General features: G+C 46.9%; 1 protein-coding gene across 1 annotated transcript in view; it reads right to left on the bottom strand.

Annotated features, from left to right (window-relative positions):
• Positions 1 to 13,338, bottom strand: part of rims4 (regulating synaptic membrane exocytosis 4) — a 109,355-nt gene extending 96,017 nt beyond the window's left edge. Inside the window, exon 1 of the mRNA XM_078554831.1 lies at positions 12,699 to 13,338. Within this exon, the coding sequence (XP_078410957.1) occupies positions 12,699 to 12,726 (28 nt within the window). The 5' untranslated portion in view covers positions 12,727 to 13,338. The remainder of the gene's footprint in view (positions 1 to 12,698) is intronic.
• Between the last annotated feature and the right edge of the window lie 625 nt (positions 13,339 to 13,963).

Raw genomic sequence — 13,963 nt, forward strand, 5'->3', positions numbered from 1 at the left:
CCTCACTGTAACACTCTGATACATCCCACACCCCTCACTGTAACACTCTGATACATCCCACACCCCTCACTGTAACACTCTGATACATCCCACACCCCTCACTGTAACACTCTGATATACCCCACACCCCTCACTGTAACACTCTGATACATCCCACACCCCTCACTGTAACACTCTGATACATCCCACACCCCTCACTGTAACACTCCGATATACCCCCACCCCTCACTGTAACACTCTGATACATCCCACACCCCTCACTGTAACACTCTGGTATACCCCACACCCCTCACTGTAACACTCTGGTATACCCCACACCCCTCACTGTAACACTCCGATATACCCCCACCCCTCACTGTAACACTCTGATACATCCTACACCCCTCACTGTAACACTCCGATATACCCCCACCCCTCACTGTAACACTCTGATACATCCCACACCCCTCACTGTAACACTCTGATATATCTCACACCCCTCACTGTAACACTCTGATATACCCCACACCCCTCACTGTAACACTCCGATATACCCCACACCCCTCACTGTAACACTCACCGATATACCCCCACCCCTCACTGTAACACTCTGATATACCCCCACCCCTCACTGTAACACTCTGATATACCCCACACCCCTCACTGTAACACTCTGATATACCCCACACCCCTCACTGTAACACTCACCGATATACTCCCACCCCTCACTGTAACACTCAGTGACATACCCCACCCCCCATTGTAACAATCCCTGATATACCCCACACCCCTCACTGTAACACACTGATATACCCCACACCCCTCACTGTAACACTCACTGATATACCCCACTTCCCTCACTGTAACAATCCCTGATATACCCCACACACCTCACTGTAACACTCACTGATATACCCCACATCCCTCACTGTAACAATCCCTGATATACCCCACACCCCTCACTGTAACACTCACTGATATACCCCACATCCCTCACTGTAACAATCCCTGATATGCCCCACACCCCTCACTGTAACACACTGATATGTCCCACACCCCTCACTGTAACAGTCACTGATATGCCCCACATCCCTCACTGTAAAAATCACTGGCCACCCCACATACCTCACTGTAACACTTTGGTATACCCCATAACCCTCACGGTAACGCTCTGATAAACCACGCACCCCTCGCTGTAACACTCACTGATATACACCATGCCCCTCACTATAACACTCACTTGTCTGCCCCAAAACTCTCATTGTAACCCTCACTTATATACCCCACACCGCTCCCTGCAACATTCATTGATATACCCCACACACATCACTGTAACACTCACTGATATACCCCACATCCCTCACTGTAACATTCACTAATATGCCCCACATACATCACTGTAACATTATGATATGCCCCACATTCCTCACTGGAACATTCGCTGATATACCCCTCACCCCTCACTATAACACTCACCAGTCTACCCCAAACTCTTCACTGTAACACTCACTGTTATACCCCACACCCCTCACTATAACACTCATCAGTTTAACCCAAACTCTTCACTGTAACACTCACTGTTATACCCCACACCCATCACTGAAACACCCATTGATATACCCCAGATCCCTCTCTGTAACACTCACTGATATACCCCACACCCCTCACTGGAACACTCACTGATATACCCCAAATTCCTCACTGTAATGCTCACTGTATACCCCACACTCCTCACTTTAACACTCTGATATACCCCACACCCCTCACTGTAACACTCTGATATACCCCACACACCTCATTGTAACACTCTGATATACCCCACACCCCTCACTGTAACACTCTGATATACCCCACATCCCTCACTGTAACACACTGATATACCCCACACCCCTCACTGTAACACTCTGATATAACCCACACCCCTCACTGTAACACTCTGATATACCCCACACCCTTCACTGTAACACTCTGATATATGCCACATCCCTCACTGTAACACTCTGATATACCCCACATCCCTCACTGTGACACTCATTGATCTACACCAAACCCTTCACTGTAACAATCATTTATATACCCCACACCCCTCATTGGAACACCCTCTGATATACCCCACGCCCCTCACTGTAATACTCTGATATGCCCCACACCCCTCACTGTAACACACTGATATACCCACACCCCTCACTGTAACATTCTGATATACCCCAATACCCCACACCCCTCACTGTAACACTCACTGATGTACCCTGCACCCCTCACTGTAACACTCTTTGATATACCCCACAGCCCTCATTGGAGCACCCACTGATATACCGCATACACCTCACTGTAACACTCAATGATACACTCCACCCCTCAGTGTAACACTCATTGATATACACTTCACTGTAACACTCACTGATATACCCCACACCCCTCACTGTAACATTTACTGATATACCCCACACACTTCACTGTAACACTCTGATATACCCCACATTCCTTACTTGAACATTCGCTGATATACCCCAGATCCCTCACTGTAACACTCACTCATATACCCCAAATCGCTCACTGTAACGCTCACTGTATACCCCACACTTCTCACTGTAACATTCACCGATAAACCCCACACTCTTCACTGTAACATTCACAGATATACCCCACGCCCCTCACTGTAACACTCTGATATACCCCACATAGCTCACTGTAACACTCTGATATACCCCACACCCCACACTGTAACACTCTGATATACCCCACACCCCACACTATAACACTCTGATATACCCCACACACCACACTGTAACACTCTGATATACCCCACATTCCTCACTGTAACATTTACTGACATACCCCACACCCCTTCCTGTAACACTCACTGATATACCCCATACACATCACTGTAACACTCTGATATACCCCACACTCCTCACTGTAACACTCTGATATATCCCACACCCCTCACAGTAACACTCTGATATACCCCACACCCCTCACTGTAACGCTCTGATATATCCCACACATCACACTGTAACACTCTGATATACCCCACACCCCTCACTGTAACGCTCTGATATACCCCACACATCACACTGTAACACTCTAATATACCCCACATCCCTCACTGTAACACTCATTGATCTGCACCAAACCCTTCACTGCAACACTCATTTATATATTCCACACCCCTCATTGGAGCACCCTCTGATGTAACCCACACCCCTCACTGTTACACTCTGATATACCCCACACCCCTCACTGTAACACTCACTACCCCACACCCCTCACTTTAACACTTTGATATACCCCACACACCTCACTGTTACACTCTGATATTCCCCACACCCCTCACTGTAACACTCTGATATGTCCCCCCAACCCTCACTGTATCACTCTGATATACCCCATACCTGTAAATGTAACACTCTGATATACCCTACACCCCACACTGTAACACTCTGATAAACCCTACACCCCACACTGTAACACTCTGATATACCCCACATCCTTCACTGTGACACTCATTGATCTACACCAAACCCTTCACTGTAGCAATCATTCATATACCCCACACCCCTCATTGGAGCACCCTCTGATATACCCCACGCCCCTCACTGTAACACTCTGATATACCTCACACCCCTCACTGTAACACTCTGATATACCCCACACCCCTCACTATAACACTCACTGACATACCCCACACACCTCACTGTAACACTCACTGACATATCCCACTCCCCTAACTGTAACACTCTGATATATCCCACGCCCCTCACTGTAACACTCTGATATACCCCACACCCCTCACTGTAACACTCTGATATACCCCACACCCCTCACTGTTACACTGTGATATTCCCCACACCCCTCACTGTAACACTCTGATATGTCCCCCAACCCTCACTGTATCACTCTGATATACCCCATACCTATAAATGTAACACTCTGATATACCCTACACCCCACACTGTAACACTCTGATATACCCCACATCCCTCACTGTGACACTCATTGATCTACACCAAACCCTTCACTGTAACAATCATTTATATACCCCACACCCCTCATTGGAGCACCCTCTGATATACCCTACGCCCCTCACTGTAACACTCTGATATACCTCACAGCCCTCACTGTAACGCTCACTGATATACCCCACACCCCTCACTGTAACACTCACTGATATACCCCACACCCCTCACTACAACACTCTGATATACCCCACACCCCTCACTGTAACACTCTGATATGCCCCATACGCCTCGCTGTAACACTCACTGATATACCCCACACCCCTCACTATAACACTCTGATATACCCTGCACCCCTCATTGTAACACTCTTTGATATACCCCACAGCCCTCATTGGAACTCCCACTGACATACTGCATACGCCTCACTGTAACACTCAATGATACACCCCAACCCTCAATGTAACACTCATTGATATACTCTTCACCGTGTCACTCACTGATATAGCTCTCACCCGTCACTGTAACAATTTGATGTACCCCATACGCCTCACTGTAACACTCACTGATACACACTTCACCGTGTATCTCACTGATCTACCCCACACCCCTCACTGTAACAGTCCCTAATATTCCCCACAGATCTCACGGTAACACTCATTGATATGCATCACACTCCTCATTGCTACACTCATTGATATACCCCACACTGTAACACTACCTGATCTACCCCACACAGTAACCCTCCCTGATATGCCTCACTCTGTAACACTCCCTGGATCACCCCACACAGTAACCCTCCCTGATACACCTCACTCTATAACACTCCCTGGACCACCCCACACAGTAACCCTCCCTGATATGCCTCACTCTGTAACACTCTCTGGTCCACCCCACACTGTAACACTCCCCGACATACCCCACAGCTCTAATGATATTGTTTTCTGTATTAATGATACTACAAATATTTTTCATTGGTATATCTCAGACTCTTCGTTCTATCATTCTGTTACAGCCACACAATATGAGCGAGAGACACAGGTACCAGAACAGATATCACTGAAACTTCAACAACAATTGCTTTCATTTATATAGCACACTTAAGGGTTACATTGCATTCACAAATAATATATGACTCCAAGACATTTAAGGAAATATTGATACAAAAACAAAATATCGCATATGCCATAAATCTGAAATAAGAGCAGAAATTGCTAGGCTTATCAGCAAATCTGTTAACATTTGTAGAGAGAGAAGCTGTGTTTACAGGTCTGTGACCTTTCATATTTATGAACATTCTGGTTCTGCTTCAGACAGTGAGGGGGATAGAGGGAAGGATAGGTCATTGAGAGACACCTGTAACAGCGGAGTCTTTTTTATTTCTTCATAGGATGTGGGCTTTGCCGGCTGGGCCAGCATGTATTGCCCATCCTTAGTTGCCCTTGAGAAGGTGGTGGTGAGCTGCCTTCTTGAACCGCTGCAGTCCCTGTGGTGTAGGTACACCCACAGTGCTGTTCAGGAGGGAGTTACAGGAATTTGATCCAGCAACAGTGAAGAAACGGTGGTATATTTCCAAGTCAGGATGGTGTGTAGTTTGGTGGGGAACTTGTCCTTCTAGATGGTAGTGGTCGTGGGTTTGGAAGGTGCTGTTGAAGAAGCCATGGTGAGTTCTGCAGTGCATCTTGTAGATGGTACACACTGCTGCCACTGTGCATCAGTGGCTGAGGGGGTGAAAGTTTCAGGTGGTGCATGTGGTGCCAATCAAGTGGGCTGCTTTGTTCTGGATGTGTTAAGCTTCTTGAGTGTTGTGGGAGCTGCATTCATCCAGGCAAATGAAGAGTATTCCATCACACTCCTGACTTGTGCCTTGGAGATGGTGGACAGGCTTTGGGGAGTCAGAATGTGGATTACTCTCTGCAGAATTTCCTGCTTCTGACGTGCTCTTGTAGCCACAGTATTTATATGGCTGGTTTCTGGTCAATGGTAACCCCCGGGGTGTTGATACTGAGGAATTCAGTAATGGGAGTGACGTTGAATGTCATGGGGAGATGGTTAGGTTATTCCTTGCTGGAGATGGTCATTCCCTGGCACTTCTGTGATGCGAATGTTACTTGCCACTTAGCAGCCCAAGCCCTAAATGTTGTCCAGGCCTTGCTGCACAAGAACACTGACTGCTTCAATATCATCAGCGAATATCTTTTCTCCTAACCTTATGATGGAAGAGAAGTCCCTGATGAAGGAGCTGAAGATGTTTGGGCCGAGGACACTACCCTGAGGAACTCCTGCAGTGATGTCCTGGAGCTGAGATGATTGACCTCCAACAACCACAAACATCTTCCTTTGTGCTAGGTATGACTCCAACCAGCGGAGAGTTTTCTCCCTGATTCCCATTGATATCTAGCAAATCTGAAGTCAATGAAAGTCACCAATAAGAGGGCAGGTATCGGCAAAAAAAAGCAGATATCAGTGAGTGACACCAGTAACAGAATACATTCATTGGCCGCTCAACTGGAAACAAAATACATGGGTCACAGTGCACCCCTCGTTTTAAAATGAAATTTTACTTAAATCAATAAAAATCTGGAATTAAGTCTAATGCTGACCATGAAACCTTTGCCACCTGTTGTAAAAACCCATCTGGCTCTTTGATGCTGGGGACCTCAACATCAACTCTGGACCCCATGAAGCCTGATGGCATCAGGTCAAATATGGGCAAGGAAACCTCCTGCTGATTGCCACGTACCGCCCTCCCTCAGCTGATGAATCAGTGCTCCTCCATGTTAAGCACCACTTGGAAGAAGCACTGAGGATGGCAAGGGCTCAGAATGAACTCTGGGTGAGCACTTCAATGTCACTAAGAGTGGCTCGGTAGCACCACTACTGACCAAGCTGGCTGAGTCCTGAAGGACATAGCTGCTAGACTGGGTCTGCGGCAGGTGGTGATGGAACCAACAAGAGGAAAAAACACACTTGACCTCATCCTCACCAACCTGCCTGCCGCAGATGCATCTGTCCATGACAGTATCGGTAGGAGTGACCACTGCACCCTCACATTGTGGATACCCTCCATCGTGTTGTGTGGCACTATCACCATGCTAAACGGGATAGGTTTTGAACAGATCTATCAAATTGTGACTGGTCATCCATGAGGTGCTGTGGGCCATCAGCAGCAGCAGAATTGTACTTGAACACAATCTGTAACCTCATGGCCCGGTGTATCCCCCACTCTACCATTACCATCAAGCCAGGGGACCAACCTTGGTTCAGCGAAGAGTGCAGGAGAGCATGCCAGGAGCAGCACCAGGCATACCTAATAGTGAAGTGTCAACCTGGTGAAGCTATAACACAGGGCTACTTGCGTGTCAAACAGCATAAGCAGCAAGTGATAGAGCTAAACGATCCCACAACCAATGGATCAGATCTAAGCTCTGCAGTCCTGCCACATCATTCATGAATCGTGATGGACAATTAGACTACTCACTGGTGGAGGAGGCTCCACAAATATCCCCGTTCTCAATGATGGAGGAGCCCAGCACATCAGTGCAAAAGATAAGGCTGAAGTATTTGCTGCAATCTTCAGCCAGAAGTGCCAAGTGGATGATCCATCTCGGCCTCCTCCGGAGGTCCCCAGCATCACAAATGCCAGTCTTCAGCCAATTCAATTCATTGCACTTGATATCAAGAAATGGCTGAAGGCACTGGATACTGCAAAGGCTATGGGTCCTGACAATATTCCGGCAATAGTACTGAAGACTTGTGCTCCAGAACTTGCCGCGCCCCTAGCCAAGCTGTTCCAGTACAGCTACAACACTGGCATCTACCCGGCTATGTGGAAAATTGCCCAGGTATCCTGTACACAAAAAGCAGGACAAATCCAACCCGGCTAATTACCGCCCCATCAGTCTACTCTCGATCATCAGTGAAGTAATGGAAGGGGTCATCAACAGTGCTATCAAGTGGCACTTGCTTAGCAATAACCTGCTCACTGACGCCCAGTTTGGGTTCTGCCAGGGCCACTCAGCTCCTGACCTCATTACAGCCTTGGTTCAAACATGGACAAAAGAGCTGAACTCCCGAGGTGAGGAGAGAGTGACTGCCCTTAACATCAAGGCCGCATTTGACCGAGTGTGGCATCAAGGAGCCCTAGCAAAACTGGAGTCAATGTGAATCAGGGGGAAAACTCTCCACTGGTTAGAGTCATACCTAGCACAAAGGAAGATGGTTGTGGTTGTTGAATGTCAATCCTCTCAGTTCCAGTACATCGCTGCAAGAGTTCCTCAGGGTAGTGTCCTCGGCCCAACCATCTTCAGTTGCTTCATCAATGACCTTCCTTCCATTATAAGGTCAGAAGTGGGGATGTTCACTGTTGATTGCACAATGTTCAGCACCATTCTTGACTCCTCAGGTATTGTCCAAATGCAACAAGGCCTGGACAATATTCAGGCTTGGGCTGACAAGTGGCAAGTAACATTTGCACCACACAAGTGCCAGGCAATGACCATCTCCAACAAGAGAGAATATAACCATCATCCCTTGACATTTTATGACATTACCATTGCTGAATCCCTCACTAGCAACATCCTGGGGGTTACCATTGACCGGAAACTGAACTGGACTAGCCATATAAATACTGTGGCTACAAGAACAGGTCAGAGGCTGGGAACCCTGCGACGAGCAACTCACCACCTGACTCCCCAAAGCCTGTCTACCATCTACAAGGCACAAGTCAGGAGTGTGATGGAATACTCTCCACTTGCCTGGATGAGTGCAGCTCCCACAACACTCAAGAAGCTTGACACCATCCAGGACAAAGCAGCCTCCTTGATTGGCGCCACATCCACAAACATTCACTCCCTCCACCACCAGCACACAGTAGCAGCAGTGTGTACCATCTACAAGATGCACTGCAGAAACTCACCAAGGCTCCTTAGGCTGCACCTTCCAAACCCATGACCACCACCATCTAGAAGGATAAGGGTGGCAGACACATGGGAACATCACAACATTGAAGTTCCCCTCCAAGTCACTCACTATCCTGGCTTGGAAATATATCAGCCGTTCCTTCACTGTTGCTGGGTCAAAATCCCGGAACTCCCTCCCTAACAGCACTGTGGGTGTACCTACACCACATGTAGTGCAGCAGTTCAAGAAGGCAGCTCACCACCACCTTCTCAGGGCAATTAGGGATGGGCAATAAATGCTGGCCCAGCCAGTGACGCCCACATCCCGCGAATGAATAAAAAAAGCTGGCATAAGCATGACTGGCCAAACGCCCGCCTCCTGTAAGGTTCTCTGATTCCATGGGTCTATTTGTTCAATGCAGTAACAGAGGACATGATTTGTACATGGGGTATTTTATTGTGTCATAGACAGTTTCTGTAATTTAATAGAATGTAATTCCCCTTGGCTGAAGGCAGGGTGAGTATGTTTGTAGTACTGGTTTTTGTGAACAGGATTTGGGGATATATCATTGGTACAAAGACTAGTCCAGCTGTACATTGCCATCGTACTGGGTAATGCATATGAGACCATCTGCCTATAGGGAATAAGGGATCTTTCTTTGACACTCCCGGGGAGCACTACACTGTTGGAGGTGCTATCTTTCAGGTGAGACATTAAACTGTGGCCCTGTCTGCCCTCTCAGATAGGTGAGTTCTCCCACGTGTCCTGGCATAAGTTTATCCCTCAACCAAGATTGATACAAACAGATCCAACCATTATTACATTGCTGTTTGTGGGATCTTGCTGTGCACAAGTTGGCTGCAGCATTTCCTACATTACAACAGTGACTGCACTTGAGAAATATTTCATTGGCTGTAAGAACTTTGGGACATTCTGATGTCATGAAAGGTGCTATAGAAATGCAAGCCTTTCTTCTTATACCAAGCCAAATCCATGGAACTCGGAGTTCACGGCACAGACATCGTTTGGCTGCTTCTTTGCTGGAGTAATCTCACATTAATCCCGCTTCCCCACTCTCTCCTATGGCCGTGTATCTTCCTTTGTTTCAAGTGCTCACGTTCCTTGAAAAGATGCAATAATCTCTGCATTAAGGACTCCCCGTTGGTAAACATTCTGCGCTCCAGTAATTCTGAAAATAGCCTGTCTCCTCATTCTTTCAGTGATAAGTTTAAATTGACGATCCCCTGTTACTGACTCCCCAACTACAGGAAATAATAATTACCTAATCCCGTTATCAAAACCTACAGAATATAAAATAACCCTCAATCCCAGTAAGGAAGGAGGTTTTAGGGTACTGTTTGCTTTGCAAACTAACCACTCCTGATATTACCTTTCTATCTTTGTTGCAGTTCTTTGTTAGTTTTTGGGAATAGCATTGCTCAATATGTCTGGATCATCCCACATAAACTGATAGATTCAGGACCCAGCTCCCGCTCTCTGCATCTGACACTCACCCTTCCCCGATGACCAGCTCTTTCCAGTCGAGAAATGTCATTGCATTTCCCTATAATCCCCACCCCACCCACCCAGGACGTGGGTCTGGAGAAAGGTGGTGTGGAGTACGCCACATCCCTCTGCCCATTCCATAACTCTAAAGTGTTAGATTCTCACCAACAACAGCTTCCATTTGTATAGCAAAATACCGTGGATGCGGGAGGTGGGAAATAAAAACAGAAAGTGCTGTAAAAACTCAGCAGCATGGGTGGTGAGAGAAGCAGAGTTAACAGAGTTAATATGACTGTCATATTGGACTCAAAATGTTAACTGTTCCCCTCTCTACAGATGCCACCGGACCTGCTGAATTTTTCCAGCACGTTCTGTCTTTATTCCATTTATATAGCACCTGTAATTTTGTAAAAAGCAGCAAGACACTTCACAGGAGCAATTATCAAACAAAATTGGACACTGAGCCACACAAGAAGATAATAGGACAAGTGGTCAAACGTTTGGTCAAAGATGCATGTTTTAAGGAGAAGCACAAGGACAGAAGACCATAAGAAAGAGAGGCAAGAGTGGCAGAGAGGTTTAGGGAGGGAACTCCAGAGCTTAGGGCTGAAGCTGAAGGCATGGCCACCAATGATGGAGTGATTAAAATCAGGGATGCTCAAGAGACCAGAATTGGTGGAATGTGATCTCTTAGAGGTTTGTGGGGCTAGATGAGGTTACAGAGTCTGGAAGGAGTGAGACCACAGGGGGATTTGAAAACAAGGGTGAGAATTTTAAAGTCTGGGCACTGCTGAACAGGCACTACTGATCCAATGTGGGTCAGCCATGAAGCTGTGGGGATGTGTTGTGGTTGGGTAGTTTCGAGTTCACATGGGCTGTTTGAGGGTCTTGATGAAGAGACGCAACCATGAATCAACTGTAAGATGGAGTGGTGTGGTCCCCGATGTCTGACTAAAACATAATCAATAACTAAAGTAACTCATTGGAAATCAATGAAAACAAGAGGACAACGAGAAAGTGGAACCACACCAAACGACAAGGGGAAAGGGCTCAGGAAGGGAAAAGGATAAAGTAAAATAAGCTGTCCCATTCCTCCACACTCCAGTATGGGTAACAGCACATTTCCGACTCCTGTCTGCTCTCTCTCAGTGGGTCATAGGAGACGGGGACAGGCAGCAAATCATTTTCTCACTCTGGAAGAAGCGTACAGCACGAAAGGACTCAAAAAGATCGAGATGGGCAACAATTAGAATTGCAATGAAGAGCAATGGACTCAGTTCAGTCTCAGAGTCCTGACAAGAAAAATCCCGAATACCAACCAATTTTCACTTAAAATTTTACACCGGGGCAGCATTGATCCTGGGACTGCCAACAGTGACCCACTGGAGTGAACCAAGTCTACAGTCATCACTCGCACCTTCAAACTTTGTGCATCACCTTCACTGAGCCTTATAGTCCAGCAGCAAGATAGATCTGTTTTTCCTTAATTATCTTTCTCTCTTCCATTAAGAATCTTTCTCTCTGACCCTGCTATCCTTTTTGTCTCTCTCACACATGTTTGCTTTTGCCTCCTTCCCTCCCTCCCATCTTTTCAGTGAGAATCACTCTGCCTGGCTGTTCCATTGCCTCAGATACTGCTTTTCTTCCTCCTCTTCTCTCTCCCTCTCTCTCTCTCTCAATAAAGCTTCTATCTTTAGAAATCCAGCCTGACCTGTTTCCACATTCCTTTTGCCTACTGTGTATGATTAGGAGAGGGAGCTGGGTCTAGTAAACATTTATATCAGACAATCACATTGATTCAGAATAAATCAGTTCTCTGAATACTTTCTCAGATTCGCTTGATAGGATTGTAGATTTACCAATACATTAGTTACTGTATATCTAAGTTTCATTCCTCGCTCTCACACTCATTCTTTGTGTCTGTCTTCTTCCCTATAATTTCCAGTGACTCCCCCTTGCTTTCTCTCTCTCTCTTGTCTCTTTCATTCTCTTTCTCCTTACTATTTAATAGACTCTCTCTCTTTCTCTCTCTCTCTCACTTGCCTTTCTGCATGTCAATTCCACAGACTCTTTCTCTCTCATTCCCCATCATCCCCACAGACTCTTGCTCTCCCATTCGTTATTTCTCACATTCGATCTTTCTTTCTGTCATCCCTACAGACTCTCTGTCTCCCTTTCTCTCCCTCATTCTTTCTTTCTCCATTGCCCCCAGATCTCAAACTCTCTGCCCATTAAGGCAACCTTCCCTTGTGACCCCTCTTATTTCCTTGACCAAGTTCAGATTCAGCTCATCACACCCTGAACCATCATCCAGGGAGACTCACAAGGCAATCAGCCCGTCCCTTCACTTACCAGCATCGTCCTCATCGAACGAGTTCATACAGGGGAAGTAGATGGCCAGGGCTTCAAAGGAAGCTGACAAACTGATCCTACTCTGCGACCTCTCGATGTTAAATCCCGCTGGACCCAGGTCGGAGGTGGGCGCTGGCTTTGGCGCTCTCGGGGGCGCATTTTTCACTCGTAGCACTGCACGCGGCGTCTTGGCAGTTTTGTAGGGTCCAGCAGTTAAAAAGAAACCTGCCCCCTGGAGCCTTTCCCCAAGCGTTTGGTTTTGAGGGGCTGACTCTGTTCTCTCTAGGTCTTCACCTCTGTCTCAATGTTCTTGTCGGTCACAGTCCGCCCCTTTCTTATAAATGAAACTGCACGGCACACACTTCAGCCAAGGCGCTGTTGCTGGGTCTGTCGTTGTCTTTATCAGCAACCTTTGTTCATTCTCTCCCACAGTGAATAATTTTCACTGCTCCTCAAGCTGCACAATGACATTTCTTAGCTGGAGCTTTCACACAAACCATCAGCTCCAGCAGTTTCCTCTTACACTCTAATTCACTGAGAGCTTAGCATTTGGAGGGGGACGGTTGAGTTAGGGGGGGGTGCGGTGGGGGGGGAGATGAGTTACAGAATGAGAGGTGGGATTGAACTCACATCTGACGTCTTAATCTACCAATCTGTGCCTGGGGTGGGAACTGAGGCGCGGAGCCACTCAGCACTCAGTGAAGGAAAGGCTGAAGCGAATGAATTAAGTGTCAAAATAGGCAGCACTTCTGCATCTCACTGCCATTTTATATCTTGCCCTGGATTACCTGTGTGTGTTTGTCAGTGTGCCTGTGTGTTTGTGTCTGTCTGTGTCTGTATGTCTGCGTGTGCCTGTGTGTGATTGTATGTATTTTGTTTGTGTGTGTGTCTCTGTGCCTGTGTGCACCTGCATCTGTCTGTGTGTTTGCATCTGTTTGGCTGTGTGTTTGTTGTGTGTGTGTGTGCGTGTGTGTATGTTTGTGCATGTGTGTATGTGTGTCCATGTGTGCCTAAATAAGTATGTGTAAATGTGAGTCTACACGTTTGTATGCATGAGTGTGTATTTTTGTGTATGCATGTGCTTATAGGTGTACTTGCGTGTGTCTGAGTGCCTGTCCCTGTTTGCGCATGCATATGTGAAGAAATCGTACAGGGAATGACAGCAGCAGAAAGAGACAGCTGTCAATCTTCAGGCAGCGTAAATGACTTTCAACCACATTCCCAGCTCATCAGTAACTGAAAATATATTGTTCCCATACAGTGGT

This window comes from Cetorhinus maximus, chromosome 13, assembly GCF_964194155.1.
Source record: "Cetorhinus maximus chromosome 13, sCetMax3.hap1.1, whole genome shotgun sequence".
NCBI lineage: Eukaryota > Metazoa > Chordata > Chondrichthyes > Lamniformes > Cetorhinidae > Cetorhinus > Cetorhinus maximus.